At 43.1% G+C, this 26,396-nt stretch overlaps 1 protein-coding gene across 1 annotated transcript in view; it reads right to left on the bottom strand.

Annotated features, from left to right (window-relative positions):
- The window catches only part of DHX57 (DExH-box helicase 57), a 531,935-nt gene that overhangs the window by 442,229 nt on the left and 63,310 nt on the right, over positions 1-26,396 (bottom strand). The window contains exon 3 of the mRNA XM_069235106.1: positions 5,903-6,052. Coding sequence (XP_069091207.1) covers positions 5,903-6,052 — 150 coding nt within the window. The remainder of the gene's footprint in view (positions 1-5,902; positions 6,053-26,396) is intronic.

Below are 26,396 nucleotides of genomic sequence, written 5' to 3' on the forward strand. Positions count from 1 at the left end.
GCAAGTTGGGGAGTATTTGGTGAGGTTGCATAAAGTTTATAAAACCCATTTTTTGCCCCAGACACAAAAATGCTTCCATTTGGTGTTGTATGTCTTTATGAGTGCTGTGCTTGTGCTAAGAGGTTTCTACATTCTGTTGGTAAATCCAAGTGACCTAAACTCTAGCTGGTCAGGTACCATCCTGTTAGGTTCAGCGATTTAGGGTTGTGGTGTATGGGGAGGAGAATGCAGAATGGTTTCACTGACCTCGTGGGGCAAGCCAATGGCGCATCTGAATGAAAGGGCGCTGCTCATGGTTTGTGGTTGCCAATATGTGCTGGTGAAGTACCGGCATCTTCTGTTGCTCTGGGTGACATATGGATCTATCATGGGCTGACCCCATTGTCAGAAGAAATAGTCGACTTGTTCCTGATGGAGTTTCCATTAGTGTCAGTCTGACAGTTGTCCGCTGAGTGTATCTATTTGATCCTTGTGGCACCCTGGCAGGTGTTTTACAGAGATGTCGACTTTATGAGAAATGGCCGAGTCCCATTGTAGTTGAGGCTCTTTCAAGTGAGGTAGTGACACGTTCCCTCTTGCATGGCTATGTAAAATACAGATGTTGCATTGTCTATCCTGATAAAGACTGCTTGACCTGCTCATTTTAGGAGGAACCCTTGTAGGCCTAGTCTTATGGCTCGAAGCTCCAGTACGCTGATATAAAGTACTTTTTCGGTGCCCGACCAGAGGCCTCTGGCTGACCACTCTTGCAAATGAGCTCCCCAGCAATCTGTGAACGCATCTATTGATACAACTATGCTGTCTTATACAGGCTGGAAAGGGAGACTTGCTTTGAGGTTTGCTGTGAATCTCCACCATAATAGTGCTTGTTTCAGTCATCATGTGAAAACTGACTGTCACACCAGTAGCCATCTTCTTGTTTTCATTGAATACCTAGTTCCTGTTGGACAGATCTCATCCAGAGCCTGCAGAGGGTAGGAAGGACAGCAGAGACATGTGCTGTTTGACCATGACTGATTATCTGATTGATAGGCCCTTTGCCATGGCTTGAAGCTTCATCACTGTTTCTTTTCCAATTGTGTACGGAGTACCTCTCCCTAGGACTGAGCCTTCATATGCTGCTTCAAAAAAGACTCCTGTTTGGTTAGCATGAGACCTAAATTGTCAAAAAGACTGAAACAGGTGACTGTAGAAGCATTTGCCTCATTCTTTGATGGAGCCTTGACGAGCCAGTCATATGTATTTTTTATCAAGAAGAACCTGGACTTTATTGCTTCCTTGAGGAGGAGAATTTCATGTTGCAGCTCCATTAAGTGGTGGTGTTTCCTGATGGTTAGGTTTTAGTAGCAACTGTAGCATATGTCCTGTAAGTTCAATTTCCTGCACCTATTGGTTCCAAGCAGGGGAAAAATTGTAAATTCTCCCTTCCACTTGCTGGGATTGAGAGGGGGCAGCTGTGGAGAGTCAAGCTCTCTTCTGATTTCTTTGGATTATAGATGGAGTGGAATTGACAGGTGCTCCTCCTCTGTCCAGTAATCTTCCATATCCTTGTCTTTGACTGCAGATGATGGGATATCCTTTGTCAGGACTGGTTTGTTGTTGGGAGTAGTCCTGACCTTCATATTGATTGAATCCTTCCCTGTACGCTTGCCATCTGGGTCAGCCAAGAAAAGTGGCTGAGTCAGGTTGTTGGTACTGCAGCACACCTGGTGATTTTGTTGTATCTGTATCATTTTTAATATTTTGGACAGCCTCATACACATGCTTCCTTGACAGGATGAGGCCATTGAATGGAATGTTAAGGATATTCGGTTGGCTGCTCCTTGAAGTCGTGGTGGAAGCATTGTTCTTCTACCAAAGTCATCAGTAAACTGAACTTCTTGGCAGCTCTCTTAATTAGAGAATGAATGTGGGCTATATCGGCCGAAGGCAAATATGGTTGATTAACTGGGCTGTCACCTTCTTTGGGTATAATGTAGTCTTCCCATTCATCATTACCCCTGTCATCTCCTGCTGGAAAATCATCTTCTTTATTCAAATCTGAAAATACAAATTAGGATGAGTCTTCTTCTCCCATGTCCTTAGGAGGTGGTGGGACAAGTAGTGTGTTGATGACTCTGGGAGATACTTCCTGTAGAGGTGGAGGAGGCGGTGGAAGTGGAGGAGGCAGAGGAGGTGGCAGAGCAGATATAGCAGGTACTACGGGTGGAATAGGCATAGGTTAGCTTGAAGGTTGCTGAGGCTGTAAACTTTGAAAGGCATCCATCATCTGCTTCAGTGTCGACAAATATGCTGCAGGCACCTGTAAGACTTCTAGCTCTCTAATGTAACAAGGTGGTACATAGGAGAGTGGATTTTTCAGTGTAAATGTATGCCGCTGATACTCATACCGTAGGTAATGTTCCTTCTCTTCTCACCCATTACGTCCTTAAAGTTCAGGAAGTAACACACATCAAGTTGTGAAGGACTGTAGGTAGTCTTAGAGGCAAGGTTGCTCACATTTTCCTCTAGTTCTGAGTCTAGAAGTTGAGTAAGTAAACTTGTTGCTACCTTTATGGCAGGAAAGGCTGTCATCCACGTCAACAATTACATAGTTGATGGTGTCTCCTTCGAAAGTGTTTTTGCTGTTGACATTGAGGCTGGCATTGAAAGTGGAAGGAGTGACAAGCTTGGAGCAGTCATCAACAATGTTGCTGTCAGAAATGGTGTCAACAGTGATGTTGTTGTGGCCAGGTTAGAGGTCAATGAGATTTTCTTCATGGTCTTCGTCAATGATTGACGATGGTCTTTTTTTTCTTGAATGATGCTTGTTTCTCATCGGAACAAGATTTTCACACAGTTATTTGCACAGACTGGCATTCCCCTCTTCTGGAGTGTTAGTTGTTTGCACAGACTGGCATTCCTCTCTTCTGGAGTGTTATTCTAAGGAATTTCTAGAATGTTTCTATAGGGCAGTAGACACAGGCACTTTGTGAAACACGGCTAGTTCCTGAAAATTTACAGGTCTCATTATTGTGCTGCCTTCACAGGAAGTGCTTGGTTTGGCATATTTCACAGGGCCATCTTCAGTCAAGGGACATCCCCCTTAGAAGGAGGGAATTTCTTTTTATTTTCCAACTGATAAAACTCCAACATCCTATTTCTGTCCTTCAGAAGGAAAAGTCCTACATATACCACAACCTGAAATCTTTTGAATATGACAAAGGCAGTAAATGCAATGGTCATGTGGATCATAAGTATATACATTTCCATTTGACAGGCAGAACAGGATTTGGATGGAGATTTTTTTTCTCTCTGTCACTCATGGTGGCAGCTGACAGAGTAGAAGAATCTCCTTGGCCCAGAAAAGGGAATCTACCCTAAACACAACTCACAGTCCTCTGAAAGATAAAGGTAGGGCTGCTTTAGTCCCAGGGTACATCAGAAAAGGTTCCAGAAAAAGGTCCCTGAAAGGTTAGTGCAGAGCTCTGCTTGGGGACTCCCGCCAACACAACATACGCGAGAAATCTGAGCTGGCGATCTCTGGGGGGAGTCTGAGAGCTGGCACTTCCACTTCATTGACTGATGTGCGGGCTTCTTCAAATGAGATGGATGTTCTATTAAACAAACACTGTTGTTGAGGCCTTAGGCAATTTTATCACTATTTACTGCTATTTAAGATTACCAGGATCCCATGCCTGATGATGGGGAATTTTTCAAGCATGGGGGTATATGAGAGATCCAATGTGGGAGAATGTATTTTTCTCTAAGAAGGCATTTCTGGACCCTTGTAAATGTGTAGATGCTCAATCTACTTCTTCATCAATTCAGTTTCCTCCTCTAAGCTGCAAGTCCCTATGGTTCAGAAGCATAGATCAAGTGCCCCCAAAATGTTGCTTATAAATACAATGGATGAAAGTTCTCGCCTCTCCTGGCTCACTCATCGTCCTGTCTCCTGCACTCCAGACACTGAGGCACAGCCAACCACTAACATGATTAGGCCTTAATACGTGCCTCCATGGTATACTCATTGTGACTCCACTGGTGGTACTCACCCTTCTCAGGATAGGACTCAGGAGCCAAAGACAAACAACATTTTTTTTACCAATGTCTTCTGAAAGCATCTTGTGGCTGATGTAGTAACTCCTTAAAGTGTCGCTTGAAGGAAAATGGGTCAAGGGTCCCCTACTAATCTGGTGACACGGATAACTATTGACAGCAGAAAGCTTGTCTCTTGCATTCTCTCCATTCACCAGGGCAGCAGAGATAGCTAGTTACATCTCATAATCAGCTATAAGTGTTCCACCAGAATAGGCCTTCTCACAGTCACACCAAATATGTTAACTCAATGTGCTGCACTTGGTATACAAAGGTGCGTGTCTGGTAGGTTGCAAAAAATACATTTTTATATATCAATACTGACCAATGAAAACAAATAAAGTGAAAGGAGAATTAACTGTGAAACAGAAATTGCTAAAATATGAGAGATTAATGAAGAGCTTATGACTAGGGTAGATGGACCACGCAAAGGTTTTATGTTCTTGCCATTGACATGTTTTGTATATACCCCTAAGTGTGATGAGACTAAAATTTAGTGGTGATATATTTATGTTTTTTAAAAACATTGTGATCCCGAAAAGCTTGTAACACAACTAAATGCAGTTCAAATTATGTAGTTAGTGGAAATTCAGAGATGCAGACAAAGCAAATCACAAGTGGCTCATGATATGTAGCAGGGAAATAGATCCTAGACCCATCTCTGGGCATGGACATCCTTATGTTAACACTGATTAGTGTATGCTGTGTCAATTTTGCCTTCATACAAATAAAACTGTAAATAAAGTTTGTGTTTGGATCAAAAACACAGTACTTCTTGAGGCAATCATGGGGCGGAATGAGTGGTTGACCCTTGAACAATTAGCTATATATATATATATATATATATATATATATATATACACACATACATCCTTGACAGTTTTTAACTATCTGTATTATTCCCACAGAAACAAACTGCACCTATGAGTAGGCCTAATGGCTGATCAGATGTGACCTATCCACCTGAAGGTAAAATTGGGGCACTATCTGTTAAACTTTGATGGCTGTCTATCTTAATACCTGTACTTCCTTGGGTGCACTGAAAGTCTATAAATCAAGAATGTAGAATAGAACAACTGGTGGTAACCACTTCTGCATAACACTTCTAAAAAAAACCATCAGCAGGAGCACACAACAATATTTTCCATCAAAGGGTGGACTGGTGGTAACCACTTCACAATGCATGGAAAAGGCCATTATCTAGAGAGACCATGAGCTGTACTTCAAAAAACAACTAATGTTTAAGTACTGGAAAGTTTTTTTCAGACCAGAAAAAAGTCAAATGTAAAACACAATTTCTTAAATTAAAAGGGTGAATATCACAGACTTTTCTAGAGTGTATAAAATGTAAAACATAATTTCTCACTGTCGACTTTGGAAATATGTTTACATGGACTGTCCGATACGGATACGAGAGTCTATTTCCATGCCATGTCCTCAGATTAGGACACTTTAAAATCTGAATGGTTACTTGGTTTCCACCTAGCCTCTCAACAAAATATTAACCTATAATTTGCTATCATGGCAGCCTTTTACACCGAATAGTTTGAGTATGAAAACAATTGCATCTGAAGCACAACTGAATGAACTTCTAAGTGTAAGGCATCGGCTACTGTGACCTCCTCTCTGTAAAGTTAACTAAAATGCTGTGTTTTTTCCACTATAACAGCAATCAGTCCTGGTGTACGAGTAATCGAAAATTGTCATTATCTCCACTGAACAAAACTTATTATATCGTTCAAGTGCTTCACTTTACATGGTTTTCAATTTAAATCGTTCTAGACTGCTGACATACAAAGTCAAAATATTAACCACAAAAACTCACTCTTCAGCAGGTTCAAGCTCCTGTCCTTGGAGTTGTCGCAAGAGTTCTTTCACCCTTTCCTGATTTTCAGTTGTCATGTGTAGTTTCTGTAGAGGCGCACTCGTTTCCGGATTGCGTCGTACCACCCTTGGTCTTCTATCATTGCTTGCCCTATAAAAAAAGATAACAACATTAATGACCAACATTAAACCTCAAAGAACATATTCATACATTTTGAAGCACGAATGCCAATACTGATACAATGTAGGATGAAAAAATCTACTGAATGTTAAAGTATCTCAGGAAGACCTTCATAAATATTAATTGAATGGGACAATTTTCCTGTATTGAAACAGAAAGAATAACGTCAGACAAACAAATGAAGTTAGTCCTCAATGTCAGAAATGTAATTAACTTTCCAGGAGAGGATACAGTTACAGAGGCGAAGAAATTCACTTACTGGTACAGAATAACAGTTTACATCCCTTGGACACGAGTAGAAAAGAATGACGAATAATCCAATATTTTAGATGGTTAAATTGGCAATTCTGAAGTGCTGAAGGCCTTAATGTCACTCAACTGTATGGGCCCTCACTAGCTTCCACAACAACAGCAGCCTTTCTATTACAAATACTCTTTTCTGCTGAGACTCTAGAGCTTCTGTCTCCAGACAGCATAACTATTCATACTGTCTGTATTATGACCCATGCTCCTCCTCAAACTGGAGAAAGTTGGTGAAAGGCCATCAGATAGACTTAAGAGGCAGTCAGCAAGTAAGGTAAAGGCTGTGAATTGTGTCAAAAGATTTGTAGCCTCTCTCGGAAATTCCTGAGTGCTTCTGCATGCTAACACCTTTAGGGTTCACAGAAAGGATAAGTTGCCTTTTAGCTCTTCAGTACCATTTGCAAAGCCTTTAAGCCACTGCTGTGGTGTATTATGACAGGTTTTATCTTTGGTACATCTTAGGCAGGATAAATAACAAATACTAGCTCAGTGTTGCTCTTTCATGTCCCAAATCACTTGGCACAGTGCCTGTTTTCATATCTGCACATTGGCTGGATACAAATTTCAGTACACCAAAGAGAGGAGCTATTTTCCGTATTTGCTGGAAACAATTGAGGGGACTAAGAAAGCAGCACGACACAGAGCTGCATTTTGTGAAAGTAGGGTTTTTTATATTTCAGCCATACAGCCTTAGATAAACTGTCCTAGTTCTTAGGCTACAGCAAGCAAAGTACAGAAAGGGGGTGGGTTTCAGTGTAGTGGATGGGAAATTAGTTGAGAGGGGCAGAGATGACCGTTCTTCCCAAACTCCACCAGAGTTACCATTTACATGCAGTTTTTGACTTTCTCAAAGGCTGAAGACAACCCGCATCGAGTAATCCATCTTATGCAGAGCCACATGAAGGGTATTTAATAGACACTCTTTACCCAAGGTTGCACAAGGGCTCCGGGTTCCAAACAGGTTGTCCAAATTCAACACTCCTCACTACAAAACATACACATTTTTGGAAAGACAAGGACAGCAGGTTTAGAGGAAACCTTATCAAATTTTCCAGAGGAAGGGGATTGGTAGGCATTTTCCCAGGCCGATATGCATGTATTCATACAACATCCATCAGTGGCCATCATCTGCTAGTCATTAGTCTAATATGACTAGCAGTAGCTACAATTCACTTGAGGTGAGGTACACTTTGGGTGCACCACCTAACTGGCAGAACTTAAGTTGTATGACTGCATGTCACGTAATATCATAAAACACCTTTAGTGGACTCGCAGACGGTTGAAGGCACTGGGCTGACAAATGCAAGGAAACCCAGAAAAAACGAGCAATTGCAATGCAATGGGTCTCGCGTTTGCTCAAGGTAGAGCTATTAGCGTTGTAAATTCCTAAGTGGACTTTTCTTGCCACACAAATTGAAAATAAAAAGTAAAACAGTTGACATAAGGGAGCAAATTTAAAGCGCCGCTGTCAGCATGAAGAGAGACAAAAGACAAAAGAAGTTCACTCGAAGTCAAAGTTATCCACAAAAGTGCAGTTATCCATGTAACAGGGTGGATGGCCAGGAAAGTAACAAAACCGCCCTAAGGAGGGACATACGTAAAACAGTTACCAACGAAAACAAAGTATTTTTGAAAGGCAAGCCCATGAATGAGTGATAGTGCTGGGTGGGCGGTGGGCATGGTTAAAAGCCCAGATACATCTCAACACGTCAGAAAATCAGCACTTGTGCGCTGCTATGCTCAACCTAAAAATAACCAGCAGGGCGGTGCAGCATTTCCAAGCCATCATAGGATGTCTGTCTTTAAAGTACTCCAGGGAATTCCTAGAGTCAGAAATTTGTCCAAAAAACGATACCACTTAGATTTTTGACATTTTTTTTTACAAAACACTTGAGAATCAGCCAAAGAACATTCGGGCAAAGTTCAGTCTGAACATAGTTACAATTTATCAAAAACACACCTCTAAAATACTGGATACAATAGGAGCAAGCAGATCAACAGTGAACCCACATAATGCAACAAGGTTTAGAATTTACAGAAACCAACTGGCAATTACTTCATCTGACAGGTCACGGTGAACAAATCCAAAAGCTTTGGAAAAAGATGCAAAACAAGAGAACCCTCTCCTCTGGCATGCATTGGCAACGCGCTTGTACCGCTCCCTCTCGAAACTGGCTCACCCAGACCAGTCTGGGTTATCCCACGCAGAAACACACTTTGTAATTGTAATTGCAATTTGCAGCGCTTGATGCATGTGCTTCATGCACCATGCCTGGACCAGTATGCCTTTGCCTTCCTGGGCATAGAGAAGGCATTTGATTATGTAAACTGGGAGTATTGTTGGTATGTTCTGAATGAATAGGGGCTAGGACCCAAATTTGTTGCCTGGATAAAGTTGCAGCATACAAGACCCGTGGCGTGTATACGAATGGGTAATTTTGTGTCAGAGGCATTTCCATTACAAAGGGGTACTCGGCAGGGGTGCCCAGTTATCCCCTCCTGCTGTTTGTCCTGGCAATGGAGCTGATAGTGTGTAGACTGTTCCAGGTGTTGCACAGCTGGGAAGTCCAGTAGTGTCAGACCACCCACCTAGTGTCACTATATGCAGATGACGCCAGCCAGCCACTTCGGTTCCGATCCTCCTGAATGTACTGAGAAAGCTCGGGGAGCTCTCGGGATTACATGTGAACTAGTCAAAGTCTGCACTATTCCCAGTAGAACAACTGAAAGGTGTGGATGTAACTATGCTCCCAGAGATGGGTATAACCTGGGAAACAGATAGAGTCTGATACCTTGGATGCATATAACACACAGGGTACAGTAATATCATGCGCTAAACTTGGGGCACCTGGTTGCAAACAGGTGTCCATCTATTAAATTCTGGAACACTTTGAAACTTTTCCTGATGGGGAAGACAGCACTGATGAAAATGGTAGCACTGCCACGTGGAACTGCTGTGGGCTGGGAAAAGGTGTACAGTGGGACTTACCATGCTCAAGCTGGAATGGGACAGGTTGGGGGGGAGGAGAGAGTGCCGGATCTCAAATTGTATTATCTTGCAGCTCAGCTGCAGCACACAGCCCATTGGTTTGAAGAGAAACCCAACTGTGAGAAGACCCTTCTGGCTGGCACATTAGGGAACAATCAACTAGGGGCCCTACAGCTGCGTGGCAGGAGTATGCTTGGGGCACTGCCACATGTTATACGGTTAATGTGCAGGCTTTGGGAATGAGCAGTACACAAGGTAATCCATAGGGTGCCCTATGTGCCAGGACCGGAGGTCTGGTAGATCCAACAAGTAGATGCACAAATAGCAGAGACCATGGCCACAGACCAATGGCGCAATGGGGGTGTACTGTATTAGACGATCTATACCCAGCAGGGAGATCTATCACATTGCAAGATGCATCGGAGACATCCGGACTGAGGAGGGGACAGTTCCTTCAGTACGCAAAAATAGCAGCCACGGTACATGAGCTATGGCCTACGTTCCCTGAGGCCTTTACACCTACAAAGACGCTGATCATGTTATTGTCCCAGGTGGGAGGTCGGAGGCTTATCACACATTTATACCAGGCCCTACAGTCAAAAAGATCACTGATACCCTTGAAGATTGAGGATACCTGGCAGCAGATTAGTGAGGACCACATCACAACTGGAGAGTGGACCAGGGTGCACAGGGGAGTGCGGGGTATCTGTTAATGCAAGGTTGAAAACTCATACAATTTATTATTGTCCATATCGCCTACCTCACCCTCATGCAACAGCATGCAATCTACCCCTCTAGAGATTTGGGGTGTGCAGGATGCAGAAGCACACCGGCAGACTTCTGCCATGTGGTGTGGAGTTGCCCTCATGTCGGGCACTACTCGGCAGAGGTCAGAGAATGATTCCAGAGGACCACAGGCTGGGTGATCCCCATGGCGATAAAGCACTGTCGATGGCGCCAGGTGCCAGAAAGAAAAAATAGGAAACCAAGCAGGAAATTTGCACTGCTTAGACTAAATTCGGCTAAGCGGCACATAGCCATTAGGTGGCTGAGCCAGAGACACCCCCCTTCGTTGGCGACGGACTGATTAAGGGACATAATCGAATGGACAGGGCGGAAGAGGTTCAAATGAAGAGTGAGGCGTGACGAGAAGATGACTGATGTTTTGCTCGCATGGGGTGCCATGATCCACGACTTGACTGTCTTAAGTAACAGCGTCACCCCAGCTGAGGTTGTTGCTGGAAATCGGGGAGAGTCCCTAGATGTTCATGCCATAGGTAAAAGATCAGGCAAGGGAGGGAAGCTGTGGAGGTGGTCACTGAGCTTGTGCTGTACATCATGGCTGGGGAGGAAGTGGTGAGACACCTTCGCAACAATTTGAGGCCTCTTGACTGAAGCTTCAGGTAATGGGGAGAGCATTAGGATGGGGAGGTATGGACTGAACAGTTAATTTGTTTGTTACCCTAAGTCAGTTTGATGCACCGGCAAGTCATTTTGCATGCTACAGGGGCAGAAGCTCTGACTAGCGAAACAGTGAAGATGTCTTTATTGTGGGGCGCTAGCCAATGGATGATAATTTGATTTGTCATATTGCTTGTGTATTGAACGGATTTGTGTATTACCAAAATGCTAAAACAAATTATGTTAAAAAAAGAGAACCCTCATCTGAGGAAGTTGACTGCTCAGGAAAATATGTTATATACATAGACGTTCATACTTTACATCTTATGTTGAACAGCTGCAAAGGCTATAGCCTCAAAATGGTAAAGAGCAGACCTAATAACACTAACAAAATGGTGGACTTCAGAATGTTTGGTATGGTATTTTGAGAATGTATTCCAGAATGGAAACCAACATAAAAAAAGATTATAGGAATATAGCTTGGACACTAGTACAGGAATATTTCAGAATCAATCTAAACTAAAGGAGAAACTTATAAAAGAATCCAAAATAGAAGTATGAAACAGACCCAGTCTCTCACTACCACATATAAACCACTCCACATCAATTTATTTGTTTAAATGTAAACTGTCCAGGGATGCACAACAATACATACTATTGAAGGATATCACTATAATAAAGGCACACATCTTGTAGATGCAATGATGTTAGGGAGTCTCTTATTTCATTATTGTTTGTATGGACTTTGCTCTTGATGTTTTTTAATAATAAATCAAAACGTATGTGAAAAAGAAATTCGATTTATGAATAGGGTCTTAGCATGAAATAATGTTCCACTAAGCAATACAATCATAGATGTAAATGCATAAAACATCAGATATCTATAAAAACCCAAAGCTTTAAAAACCTACATAATTTAAAACAAACATTAACACTGTCCATAGAATGCATTTAAAACCAGAAATGTCATAATACCATAATACAATGAATACTAGAAATTATCTTAATTTACTTTTAATAAAGGCTAAGAAGCAAATTTCCTATAATAATGAAATGCATGGAATATAAACTAAACATGAATAACCGATCTTACCAATTAGCCACAATCTCAAGTGGCTGAAATGACAGTCAATAACATACAAAAAAGCCACAGCCGGTATTTTCAGCGCATCCACCCAGACTACCAATACAACAATGAAGTTCTCCTTTGCCATAAAACAATGTAATAAGCCAATGCAAACAGAATAAGCTTTGGTCAGCTGTGCTCTCCTATGTAGTTTAAGACTGGTTACTGGTCAGTAAACACTGATACTGCTTTACAGACTCCAATTGTATTCCATTAAGCCACAACCTCATGGATAAGCTTTGCCTCTGCATTTAAAAGACATAATTTTGGTGTTATGTAGACTTACCTGCAGATCAGTTATATCTGAGTGCTGTCTTGAAGTTCAATTGGAAGTGGGGGCCACATGTGCAAAGCATTTTTCCAGCCATAAACATGCCAATTCCCAGAATCAGCCATTTGCAATTAGAAAAATGCTTAGTGGGATGTACAAAGCCCAAATTGCGATTTAGTAACTTGTTATCAAATTGCAATTTGGGATTTGCAATTCGGTATTAGGAAGGGGCGTGTTGAGGGCTTCTCTTCCTAATACCGAATCTGAAAGGTATGTACGAATGTTCTGTGACCAAATTGCGGTTGCAAAACATTCACAGTTTATCGCCAATAGAAAGTTGGTGGCAACCCATTAAAAATGTGAAGGGGTCCCTAACTCTTAAAAAAAAAAAAATGAAACAAACATATCATTTTTTATTTTTTGTAATGCATCCCGTTTTCCTTTAAGGAAAACGGGCTGCGTCTAAAAAAAAAAAAAATTATTTATTTAAAAGCAATCACAGACATGGTGATCTGCTGAACCCGGTAGGCCACTATCCCATCCCTGTGAGTGCTGCGATTCATAATTGGTCGCAAATTGCGACCTACCTCATTAATATTCATGAGGTAGGTCTATTTGTGACCCACTATGAATCGCAAATGAAACTCTATAGGGTTTTAAACATTTGAATTAGTGATTTCCTAATTGCAATTCACAGGAAATCACTTAGGAAATTGCTAATTCAAATGTTTGTACATGTGGCCCTAAATTCATTAGCAGCAGAATAAATAACTGAAATAGGTTCATCACTAAGTTTAGGGGAAAAAGAGCTGACATTCATCAGGCAGATTTGTAATATATAAAGAAAAAGCTATGGGTGCTGAAAGGAGTATTGATTTTTCAATCTGTTATTCACGCAGATATTATCTATGAGCTCATTTATAAAGCCAAGCCTCACATGTATCCAACAGTCTTAGCGGAGCACAATAATAATGTCCACTATCCAATGGAGAATATTACACAGCCATAACTCAGCCCATTGTGTAGCTCTATTGACAGAATTGAATGTGCTAAAGAAGTAGTTGAATTAAACATACATCCTATGTTTTTCTGGTCAACAAAATTCTTCATTATTAATCACTGTACCAGATTAAGTTGATTATGCTACAGGAAGGACAAAATCCAAATTAATTCAACTTCCTTCGCTCATGCACCCAAATAACTTAAACAGTTTTTTTTTATTTTTCTTTTTTACAAATAACGTGCCAGAAGCATTCACGATTGCTACACAGTGATAATATACTTTCTCATAAATTGGAAGTTGTATATTTCTATACCAGGTGTCTGGTATGGTAAATGAGTTTAAAATCATGAATGTTTGCGCTCACATCTCAGGATTTTTCTTGTACACCATCATACCTGGATACCCGTCCTGTCCTTGACCTCTAGATGGCTTAGCTTGGTGTGTGAATTCTGGTTTAACACTATGTGAACTTGACAACTGAAAAGGATATGTATTTGAGTTGGTCATACTCTTTGAGTGTTTTGTACTGACTGTGGACCTGTAAAACAGTCCAGAAATAAGCTAAGGAATAATTTTCCCTGGTGGGGAATGTTTTTAAGTAATTCGGGGCCTAAAGATCTGGCCACTCTTTAAACTGTTGCATATTACCTACTTTTAAATGTACAGCAAAGCATGCCCTCAACATTATACAATTCACTCCTTCTTTCTAAACAGGTTATAGGAGGGTATATCGCTCCAGAAAGAGTTCTCGGACAGCAGGGCTTATCCAAAATGATCCTGGGAGGAGGGCTAAAAGTAAAATCTAAAATCTAAAACTTTTACAAATAAACACTTAAAAATAAATGTTAACAGTAGGCATCTGTGACAAATAAAGTAGTGGGAATAAATAGTTGCCTGGCAAATCTCTGGGACAAGGACTGTGTGTGTTAACACAATGGTAGAATTTTTGGACCTAGTAGAATGAGAACACAGATTTTCTGCTATTTGGCCGATGCATAGTAAATCTTAATGCAGAGCACGGTCCAGTGGCAGATGTTTCTCTTCTGCACTGCCTAGCCTTTCTTCGCTCCAGTGATCCCAACAAAGAGCTGGTCATCCGCCAGGTGGTGTCTGGTACAATTGATATAGAACTCGGAGCTCTCTTGGGGTCCAATCGATTTAGTCTCTCTTCCTCCTTAGAGGAGTGAGACGGAACATAGAATCCCACCAAGATGATGGTTTGACAGACATGGAACAGCATCACAACTTTCAGCACAAAGGATGTCCAAGTCCGCACAACCAGTTTGTCTGGGAAGAAGGAAGCCTATGGTGGACTGGCACCAAGACCATGAAGCTCACTCAAACACAGAGCTGAGGTGATGGTGATGAGTAACACACTCTTGATAGGGAGGAACCGCAAAGGAGAGCTGTGAAGCTGCTCAAATGGACTACACATCAGATAAGACAGGACCAGATTATGGTCCTACTGGGGCATGACAAAGGGAGATGGAGAAACATACATTGCAGCCCTTTCAAAAATCCAATCACAACTGGTGATTTAAAAAAAAAGGCTGATCTTGCAACTGTAAGAATTCCAAAAGGATTTAAAGATAACCTTTAACTGTGTTTACAGTAAAGCCTCTTCAAGCAAGCAACAAAACAAACAACGGAACATCAGATAAATCTGTAGGTAGGGGGTCAATCTGGCATGTGATGAACACCAAGCCACAAATGTATCCAACAACAGGCATATACAGTTTTTGTTGCGGTATGCATGGCTGCCAAGATGACATCAACCACCTCTGGAGGAGGGCTGAAGGTGTTCAGCTGTCACCGCTCAACCTCCTAGCATGAAGTTGGAGAATGTGAAGTCTTGGTGCTGAACCGTGCCTTTTGCTGCAACAGCAAATCCTCCTGGAGTGGGAGCCTTATTGGAGGGCATATGGTCAAGCCAAGACGTCTGGATAACATACTCTCAGTACTCTCCAACTCAATCCGCAGCCACTAGGATGACTTAGGCCCAGTCCGTCCTGATCTTACTGAGAGCTCGGGCAGGAGTGGTACCAGTGGAAAGGCATACAGGAGCCCCAAGTTCCACTTGAGGTGGAATGGGTCCCCAAGCGTGAGACGCCTTGGAAACTCCAAAACACAGAAGTGCTGACATTGCGTGTTTTTGAACCAAAGTTCTACCCATTCACAGAGGAGATCTTGCACCACCTCCAGGAGTAACTGCCAATTGTGATGAACTATACATCAACGGCTGACCTAGTTCGTTCTGGCATTCAACGAACCTGGCATGTGGTTCACTACCAGGAAAGTTCCTCAGTGATCCAGCCATTTCCTGTACTCCTGGAAAAGGGTGCCTGACCCTACCCCATCCTGTTTGTTGCAGTACAACATGGCAGTGGTGTTGTCCATGAGCAAACTGTACCAGCCTCCCTTTGATTGATGGACAGAAGGCTCTCAACGCCAAGCGGATGGCCCTCAGCTCCACCTCTCCCAGATGTCCGCCCCAACCCAGAAGCGTTGAATCTGTCACAATGGTCAACTGGACCATGGACAACACACCAGTTTAGAAAAATAGGTAATCTTTATCTAAATCAAACAAGACCAAAACAACAAAAATCCAACATACACAAGTCAAGATATGAATTGTCAAAATAATAGAATCTTACTCTATAGAAAACAATGGAAACATTGTTTTTACACAAAGTACCAGGTTTGCGTAAAAAATAAAGCCGGACGGGTGAGCGTGTGTCGAAAAAGTCAGTGATGCGTCGTTTTCCTCTCCTGCAAGGGAGCGATGCGTCGATTTCCAGATAGGGCAACTCGGGTCCATACAAGGTCACAATGATTTTGACACCCAGCGATGATGCGTGGGAAATCCAGCCGCACGTGATGGAAAACCACGCTGCCTGGGGTTAACGTCATTTTCAGCAGCCGCAAGCGGGTGTTGCGTAGTTTCTCCAGCCGCGATGCAGGTGATGCGTTGATTTCCCAGATGCGATGCAGGTGGTGTGTCGATTTCAGGCGCAAGGTGGGAGGGGCGCCATTTTTTGACCTGCCTTGCAGGTGGTGCGTCAAAATTTTCCCCGCACAGCTTCCTGTGCAAGGTTTTCAGTTCTTGTTCTACCAGCTTCACCTTGTAAGGGCCCAGGGACTGGATAGGGCACCACTTGGCAGGGCAGGAGTCTTAGAGAGTCCATGTGCTGGAGAGGAAGTCTTTGATGGCCCTGAGACTTCAAAACAGGAGGCAAGCTCAGTCCAAGCCCTTGGAGACACTTCACAAGCAGGAATATACCACAAAGTCCAGTCTCTGTCCCCTTTCAGGCAGAAGCAGCATCTGCAGGTCAACCCAAAAAATCACACTCACAGGCAAAGGGGCAATACTCCTCCTCCAGCTCTTCTCCTTGGCAGAGGTTCCTCTTGGTTCCAGAAGTAATCTAAAAATATGGAGTTTTGGGTCCACTACTTATAACCCTTTCTGCCTTTGAAACAGACAAACTTCAAAGGAAAGTCGGTTATTCACAAGATCTGCTGTGCCCAGGCCTGGCTCCAGACTCACACCAGGGGGTTGGAGACTGCGTTGTGTGAGGTAAGGCACAGCCTAGTCAGGTGTAAGTGACCACTCCTCCCTCCACTCCAGCCCAGATGGCCCATCAGGATTTGCAGGCTACACCCTAGCTTCCTCTGTGTCACTCTCTAGTGGAGATTCACAAACAGCCCAACCATCAGTATGACGCAGACAGGGAATACACAAGCAGGCACAGTCACAGAATGATTTAAGCAAGAAAATGCCCACTTTCTAAAAGTGGCATGTTCAAACTGACAATTTAAAAAAAAACTTTCCCAAAGGATGTATTTTTTAATTGTGAGTTCAGAGACCGCAAACTCCATTTCTCTCCCAAAGGAAAACTGCACTTAAAAGATATTTAAAGGCAGTCCCCATGTTAACCTATGAGAAAGATAGGCCTTGCAACAATGAAAACCGAATTTGGCAGTATTTCACTGTTAGGACATGTAAAATAAATCAGTACATGTCTCACCTTTAACATACACTGCACTATGCTCATGGGGCTACCTAGGGCCTACCTTAGGGGTACCTTACATGTATAAAAAGGGAAGGTTTGGACCTGGCAAGTGGCAGGTCACAACTGCACACATAGACAATGCAGTGGCAGGTCTGAGCCATGTTTACAGGGCTACTCATGTGGGTGGCACAACCCGAGCGGCAGGCCCACTAGTAGCATTTGATTTACAGGCCATGGGCACCTCGAGTCCACTTTAATAGGGGTTTACTAGTAAATCAAATATGCCAGTCATGGAAAAGCCAATTACACATACAATTTGCACAGGGAGCACTTGCACTTTAGACTTGTCAGCTGTGGTAATAGTGCCCAGAGTCACAAAAACAGCAAAAACAGCACACAGTGAGAACATGGGAAGCAGAGGCACAATAGACAGAGGAGACCACGCCAAGGATGCCAGGTCTAACAAAGGCCTGTGAGCTCATTGGGCCTTAAGGCACACTGGAGAGGAACCACAGGAATCCAAAGAGCTAGAGCATGGCTGTGCAGAACTCTTTGATTTGATGCTCATAGCTGAAGGCACCGGAAATTCAAGATGTGCTGGAACCAGCATTGGGATCGGCTCCAAAGTCAGTCGACTCTGGGGGCAAGTTCGAGAAGGGTAGCATCTCCCCCAAGTGTGCTTAGTCGAATGTGAGTGGTGCGAGGGAGCAAAATCTTTCTTCAATTTCTTTAGATTCTTACACTTATCTGAGGACTTGAAGTACTACGAAGGCTGACTTCTGGAGTGGCTCTGTTGACTCCCAAAATGGGAACAGGAAGGAGACTGAACCTTAGCAGAACAAGACTTGAAACGGTACCAGGGCGTAGAGCCTTCTTGTGCCTGTCGATGTAAAGTTTTGCCTCCCGTTCCACAATGACCTTCGGGTTCATTGACGTGCAGTTGGCACAGGACTTGAAGTCATGGCTCAAACCCAGGCACCACAGGCATACCTGATGAGAATCCATCACAGACATTTGTTTGTAATAGTCCACATAGGGATTAAAACCTGTAGTTTTAGCGGGTGACATTCCAAGCACACTGAAGAAAATTTGTAAGCTATTGAGATAAGTGTCTCTGAGAGACAATATGGAGTGTGGACATGCGTCTGATGGTGTGGAAAGAAGGGAACTTACGTCAACACACAAGAGTAGAGCCTATATACAAGCTGCATGTCATTTCCACAGTGGAACAGTGTCAGTGTGGAGCCGCACAGTGCCATCGTCCAGCCCGGTACTGCTGAAACATTTATGGATCCAGTCGGACGTCTGAGGAATAGTCAAAAGGTGAGGAATCAACAGCTAGAAGGCTATCAGAAAATGCTATACTCCAACTGAAGAAAGTAAAAGGGACATGAGATATCCTTTCTGAGGCATAATGAAGAACTTAAGGGATCCATGCCTAAGCATCCTAGTCATACCTACAAAGACATGAATTGGAGACTCACAGACAATTTTTGAATCCTATGCCTCCTATTGTTTGCATTATTAACATAGAGGCAGAACCTTTAACTTCCTCTGATAAAACAAAAGAAGAGTATGCCTAAGAGGTTCTGAAAACAAGACCTGCCCATTGGTTTGTAGATCATCTAGAAGTGTTAATGTGAAGGGGACTTAATACATCTTTCCTCCGAATACGTAGCTCTTCAGCATGACTCATTACAAGCGTGCTAGCCTGTGATGCACTAAAAATCATTAATGCTATAGTTTTTTTTAATCATCATATTTACAATTTTATCATCATAATAACATAACAAAAACATGTATGAAATGCAGCACCACAATGATGCCAGGTACATGCCAGTTAAATGCAGTTCATCGGGCTTACATCATTGTACATTCTTATTACAATATCGAGGGTTACTGACTATCACGTGCATCAGTCCCAATTTTAATCCTTATGTTTGCCCCCCTACCAGGTCTCCTCTTGCCTATGCTCCTTCACCCAGTGTCTCCCTTATGTGCTCCCCTTCTCCTCCTCCAATGAATTCTCTGTGCAGACACAAATGTGTATGCGGTTAGTCAAGGTTCACTGTCTGGAGAACAACAATTTCTACCCAAATTTCCAAATCACCTCCTGCATTCCCATTCCTTTGTACTTCTTGCAAGTGATGCTCCCCCACATAGTCCATTCAGTCGAATCTATGATCTGCGTTTGGAAAGCTGGGGCGAGCTAGCATAAAGCTATGTGCTATTTTGTCAAAAGCACTGTAAATGCTACAAACCCATTCCGAATCGTCAGGCCCTTTCGAGGCCTGCGTATATTCATCCCAAAAATAATATTTGACTGTGGTGCTCAGTTTTAGGGCAGTTACCGGACAGAGCATTGCAACCATCGCTAGTCAGTAATTCATCACTCATTTACATGCCCAATTCAAATGTATAAATGATGCTACCCTCTTACCACAGCTTGGGAATATCACCTGGTGTGCCAGGAATGTTCTATTAAGTCTCTGAGGTGTAAGGTTGGAGCGGTGTAGACAGCAGAAATGAGAACAGTTAAGACTGGCATTGCTGGCTACAGAGTAAATGAGAGCAAAAGCTCTATTTTACTCACTGTCATCCAGAGGATCCCCAAGTAAAGCCTCTCATAAACTTTTCGCTTTCAGAAGCTTCCTTATTCTGTCCTTTTTCAAAGCAGCATGAAGACGCAAGATCAAGCCTCTACTCTACTCGGTCTCGGATAGTAAATGCGGAGTCTAACATATCCCTGGCACTGCCGAAAAGTCAGTCCAGAAATCACATGCTGCTCTCAACATTTCAGCAAACTGAAGAAATTGACCAGTACCCAGTTGAAAAGTCTGCTGTCTCTTCAAATGTAATAAAGGCCTTATCTGCCACCTAGCAGTCCCCTGCCACTGCCTCATACACACAACCTAGTGTATCTGACGAAATGGCTGAAGCCACCAAATGTTCAACTGTCTAGCGAAAGGCAGGCACTTCAAGACCTGTTTAACCGCAGACTCCCATGCAGCACAGACCTATCAGACCATCAAAGAGCATTTGTCTGGAACATGGGTACCGTTCATACGGAGCACGGAAAGTTGGCCTCCTTCCACTGTGGCAACCAGTAATCTATTTTCCCAGAATAATACATCCTCACACCACAGTGCTGTATATTGCAGCGCCCTATCATATAGTTGTGGACCCGGTCGCCCTAGACCTCCATCATCTCTATCCAATTTTAGCATATCCAAGCTGAACCTGCTCCTTTTACCCACCCACACTAGCAAGATCAAAAGACTGTTCAATTCCTAACTTTGGAATCAGGCACATGGGGGTTTGAAGGATATAGAAGCAGCGAGGAAGAAACATCTTGTACCTTTCCATATGGCCCAGCTCTCTGAAATCAGGCTTTCACTCTGCATTCTGTTAGACCTGGCATCCTTGGCGTGGTATTTCCCTAACGTTCTGCCCTCAGACCTCATGTGTTTTGTTGACTTTGTTTTTGCTGGACTTAGGTCTCTGCAAACTTTACTACTGTAAACCAGTACTAACATGATTGTGTTCTTTCCCTAAAACATAGTGACACTGGCTTCTACCAGAATAGGCATATTTAACTTACTTGTAAGTCCCTAGTAAAGTGGCACTACATGTGCCCAAGGCCTGTAAAAATAAATGCTACTAGTGGGTCTGCAGCACAGGTTGTGCTGCCCACTTAAGTAGCAATTTAAACATGTCTCTAGCCTGCCACTGCAGAGCCTGTGTGTGTAGTTAAACTGCCATTTCGACATGGCAAATTAAACCTTTTGCAAGGCTCAAACATTCCTTTTTAATACAAGTAAGTCACCCCTAAGGTAGGCCCTGGACAGCCCCAAGGGCAAGGTGCAGTGTATTTAAAGATTTGGACATGTACTTTTAAGTTTTACATGACCTGGTGGTGAAAACTCTCTCTGGAATCACAATTTAAAATCCTAACTTGTGATGCAGTCAGGTTTTAAATTGCAATTCTGAAAATGCCAATTTTAGAAAGTTGGCATTTTCTTACCTTAGCCACTGGGTGCCTGCAGCCTGTGTCTGGGTCACATGACTGGGTGTGGGTGATAGTTGGGCTTTGTGTATTTCCCCTAGACAGTCACACACAATAGGAGCTTAGTTGTGACTGGATGACCTTCACTAGCAGGATGGGAGAGAGAATCAGGGCACAGGCCCACTTACATCTGAATAGGATGCGTCCTTCCTCCACACAAAGGGCTGCATGCTCCCTGTAGTTAGTCTGGAGCAGGACATGGAAAGCAATGTATGTGCACAATTCAAAGACATGCCTCTAGAAGTTTCTCCCTAATTCAAAGACACAACTGAGTATAAAAGAAGGGCCTGAGACACTAACTCTTCAGCACACTTCTGGACCCGCAGATACTCTGCCAGGAAGAGGGAATGCTGTACTGCTACTCTGCTGGACTGCTGGTCTGAAGGAACTGCTACCATGCTGTCTGCTTGCCTGTGGAAGAAGAACTGGACCTGCAACTTGCATCTTGAAACCAAAACCCCAGAATGACTCAAAGGGCTAGCCTGCTGGCCTCCTGATCTGAGCCTCAGGGACATAAAATGCCCCCCAAAAGCTCCTAGACCAGTCTTCTGTGACTTCCTTACCCCCAAGTGGAGCCCCTCAGGTCCTGGACCCCTGGTGTGGCTCACAGGCTCTTTAAATCAAGCCTTTGGGCTCTTCACAAACAAGCCCGTTGGCACCAAAACTGTGCAGCTTGCATAGAAATCCAGCACAAGCTGCCGCCAGCCAGTCTCTTCACATGGCAACATCGACAACCCGCAGGGGACCACCAACGTGAAGCTCCAGCACGCCCATCTGCAACACCTGGCCTGCTCTTCTCACCAAGCCGACTGCCACCCCCAACACTCTTTGTTTCTTGCAACCCCCTCCAACATGAACAGGACTCTTGGTACAAAACTTGCGAAGGCAAACCTTGAGCCAAACTGTATCCACCAGCGCTCCATCACGGTCAGCCTGAACTTTTGACTTTGACCGCTGTCTGGCTTGAGCAGATAGCTGGGGTTGACATTTTAACCTTCTGGGGACTTATATTGCAGTTTCTTTAAAAAAAAGGAATAAGTCATCTTCTACTGATTGGATTTTGGTCTTGTTTTTTTAAATTAAATTGAGCTCTATTTTTCTAACCTCATGTGGGATCTTTTTGTGTGGTGTTCTCACTCTGTTACTGTTTGAAGTGTTGCTCAAATACTTTACACACTGCCTCTAAGTTAAGCCTGACTACTCTGTGCCAAGCTATCAGGGGTTGAGCTCAGGTTAACTTGGGGTTTGCTTGTGTCTTACCCTGACCAGGATTGTGGTTGATGCTTGACCTGGGCTCAGACCCCAGTCAACCAGAAATCCAATTCCTAACACATTTGAACAGTGGGTTTATGCATTGCCTCTAAGTTAAGCCTGACTGATCTGTGCCAAGCTATCGGGGGCTGAGCACAGGTTAATTTGGGGTTCGCTTGTGCCTTACCCTGACAAGTATTGTGGTTGTTGCTTGGCCAGGGCTCACAACCCAGTCAACCAGTAACCCAGTTTCTAACACATTCGAACAGTGTGGTTCGTATAAAGCAGTTTTATCCAAACTAAGAAACTGGAACTGAATCCCATCCGATTCAATACCATCCATAAATACTCCCAATAGAGTGTCAAAGGCTTTTTTGAATAGTGTGACACGAGGGCGCATCCCAACTCTGTGCTTTCTACCACATGCATCACAAGTGAGAGACTCCTTCAATCCATGTGAGTGCCCCTCCCTGGCATAAAGCCACACTGATCCTCATGGATCAGAGATGTCACCACATGATACAATCAAGTCGTTAACACCTTAGGCAAGACCTTGGAGTTCACAATAATCATGGCAGAGGCCTATATAAACATGGATTCATTGTCCAGTTTTAAAACCATAGTCATTATGATCTCTCTGATAGATGGCATGAACACACCCATGTCCCTTGCTTTGTTAAGGATGACTAGCAACCTCTCAGAGACTTGTGCAGCAAAGGTCTGATAAAATTCAGATACAATTCCCTCAGCCTCTGGAGCCTCACTTTGAGACACAGCTTTTATAGCCTCCAAAGGTTCCACTCACTGTAAATCTGCCTGCAATTCGTCCTACCTCTATAAACTGAGGAATCTCTTTATATCCTGGTTGGGCATAGTGGCAGTAATTTAAAAAACGTTTTTCCAAAACTGCTATTCAGATACTCCCAAACAAACTCCCTGAGAGACACACAAAAGCCCTACAAAAAGTATAGCCTCTTTTGTTTGAGAAGGAAAGAGAGCACCTATCTCTGGGAAAACCTTGAAAGCACCTAAGCAGACTGGCGGGATAGATCAACAAGATATGAAGAAATACAACTAGGATTCTACACTCAGAGTTCTTATGGAATAGTCACTATATGAGACTAAGTGCCACTGGATCACTATGGATACGGTGGTGATGGGCTGAGCTCCTTGGGCTATATCCTGGTGACGTAGATGTACAAGACCACCAGTCTGTTACTACTCTGATATCCTGAAATCAACCTTGGAGATACAGGACTCAATCAGTAGAAATCAAGGAAAGAAAATCACATTTGTCTCCCCTTTTGCCCCATTTTTTCCGCCCACTGATGGGCAATTCACCTTTTCCTCTGAGGACAGTGAAGGGCGACTTTGAACCATGGTCAGGAGGTGAGGTCAGGATACAATGAGATCTATTTCAGGGGAGTGGTATCAAGGCCTTAAATCAATGTAAACAAGAATATAAACTGAGCAGAACTGACTGCATGCACTGCTTTCAGCTATGATGCTGGGCTTTTGTCCCCAGAGAACAAAATGTCAGTAACACAACACCTGGCAAAAGCTTTTCACAACCTTGCTGGCCCCTAAGGCCTCACTTCCAATATTTATGGCTTACTTTCAGAAGTGGGCCCTGACATGGCACAGGCCTACATGAGAAATTTGAACCAAATCCTGGGAAAACCTGTTTCAATGAGACAATGGCAAAAGCTCTGGCGCAAAATCCCTTCAATATGTAAAAGCGTGCAGAATAAGGAATTAATGTACAAGCTTATTTATGATGATATGGTATTGTATTGCAAATGTATTATTACGATCTTTGTTAAAGGTGTTGGGCTCGCACGTGACTAGTGCGAGCCGGCGAACGTGAGAATGTTGAGGGATGAATGGAGGCATGAATGGAGTGAAGGATTCGAGGGCGGTTGAGACGGAGTGGATGAGAAGAGGTGGCAGGTCTGTGTGCAGCTGGGGTTATTTTCTTGTACTGCTTGTTTGATTACTGCGAACTTTGAAGAATAAACCTGTTCAACCTGCCGTGATCCTTGTACTCGTCTTTAACTGAACCAGGAATCCATCTCAACAAAATTGGTGACGAGTTGTTAGCCCCGGCTGCGCCCAACGTTGATATCTTCAATTCATGTTTTGACGAACTCCATGCATCCAGAGATAAGTGTGAGTACACTTGTTTTTCAAGTTTAATTGCGGAGGCTGTACACGGGCGCTCCGCGCGCCTTGTGAGGATCGCTACATACGTGCGTACGTCAGAGAGGAGACTCCAATAACTGGGCCGCACACCTGTTTTCTTGCAATGCGTACGTGTCACCTAGCAACGTCCTAGGTGTTGCGTTGCGCGCTGGCCTATTAAACTGTTCCGGTTTTGACAACTAGACTGCTAACCTCAATTAACTTTGGAAACTCTCAGAACGTTGTTTTCCACAAAAAAAAATATATATTAATAACATTACTTTTACAAAGAAATTCACACGTAATTCATATGGACGTTTCTTATTTGTATTGCGCCTCAAGGTTGTAAAATTTTACATATAACACATTTATCTATGGCTGCCAGCAATTTGAATTTACCACCTCCGCAACCTTTTAATCCTGGAAGTAGCGATGTCTCAGTTAAATAGCAAGAATGGCGGGAATATTTTATAAATTACATCTCCGCATGTGATGAGGAAAACGATTGTTCCGGGGAAAAGAAGAAGAAGATTTTAATGCATTGCTTAGGACCGCATGGTCTTAAAACATACAACAGGATTGAAAAGAAACCCAGAGAGCAAGGAAATGTCTTTATTCATGCATTGGAGGATTTGGATAAATACTATTCTCCCACGGTTTGCGTGGGGATTGATCGTTTTTTGATAGGAAGCAGGGAAAAGAGGAAATCATTGAAGAATATGTGTCAGCCTTAAAAAATTTGGCCTTAACATGTAGATTCGGCACCTTACATGACGAACTCATTAGAGACCAGATAGTTATGCATGCAGCCAACCAGAACATACATGATTGCTTATGGACTAAAGGGGAATCACCATTACAAGAAGTAATAGAAGTAGTCAAAAAAGCAGAATTGACAGGGAGGTGTGCAAAAGCCGTTTTACAGGGATATCACAAAGAAGAAGATTTAAAAGCAGAATCCAATAAACTAGTGAACAGAGTCATAGAAACTAAAAAATGTTCGCCTGGATCAGACGGATCCTCGAGGAAGGATAACTCCTGTAAATATAAGAAGAAGTCTAAGAAAGACATCACAAAAGCGAATATTACATGTTTCAGATGTGGGTTATTGGGATACTACGCGAATGACAAGAGTTGTCCAGCCCGCAGTCAGAAATGTTCTGGCTGCGGTATTATTGCCCATTTTGTCAAGGTTTGCAGGAGAAAAAAAGGAACAGCGATAAAACTATTAGAGGATGCTACTTAATCAGCTTCCTCCTCGGATAGTGACGACAGGAATATGTGGGTGCTTAATGTAAAGAATTCTGAAGCTGTGATGTCGGATTGCCAACGGAAAAAAACAAACTGTGACATATCAATTGGGGGTGTTACCATCACAATTACTGCTGACTCTGGGTCACCTTATACAATTGTGAATGAACAAGTTTGGTTAAAAAAATTGAAGTATACTGTAGGTGGGGTTTTGGATACACCGGATATCTCACCGAAACGTTTTACTGGAGAATCAATCCGGTTGCTTGGCTACAAGAAATTGTTATTTGCATTCAAAGATCGTAAAGCAGAATGTAAAATGTATGTATCTAAGTCTGGGCCTTCAGTATTAGGCTGGTGGGACCAGGGAGCGCTGGGAATGATTTTAGATCCAAACAGTGCAGAACCAGTATTGGTAATTCAGGAGGGTGAAGTGTGTGATGCAAACATAAAGGACCTGTA

Source organism: Pleurodeles waltl, chromosome 5, assembly GCF_031143425.1.
Source record: "Pleurodeles waltl isolate 20211129_DDA chromosome 5, aPleWal1.hap1.20221129, whole genome shotgun sequence".
Lineage (NCBI taxonomy): Eukaryota > Metazoa > Chordata > Amphibia > Caudata > Salamandridae > Pleurodeles > Pleurodeles waltl.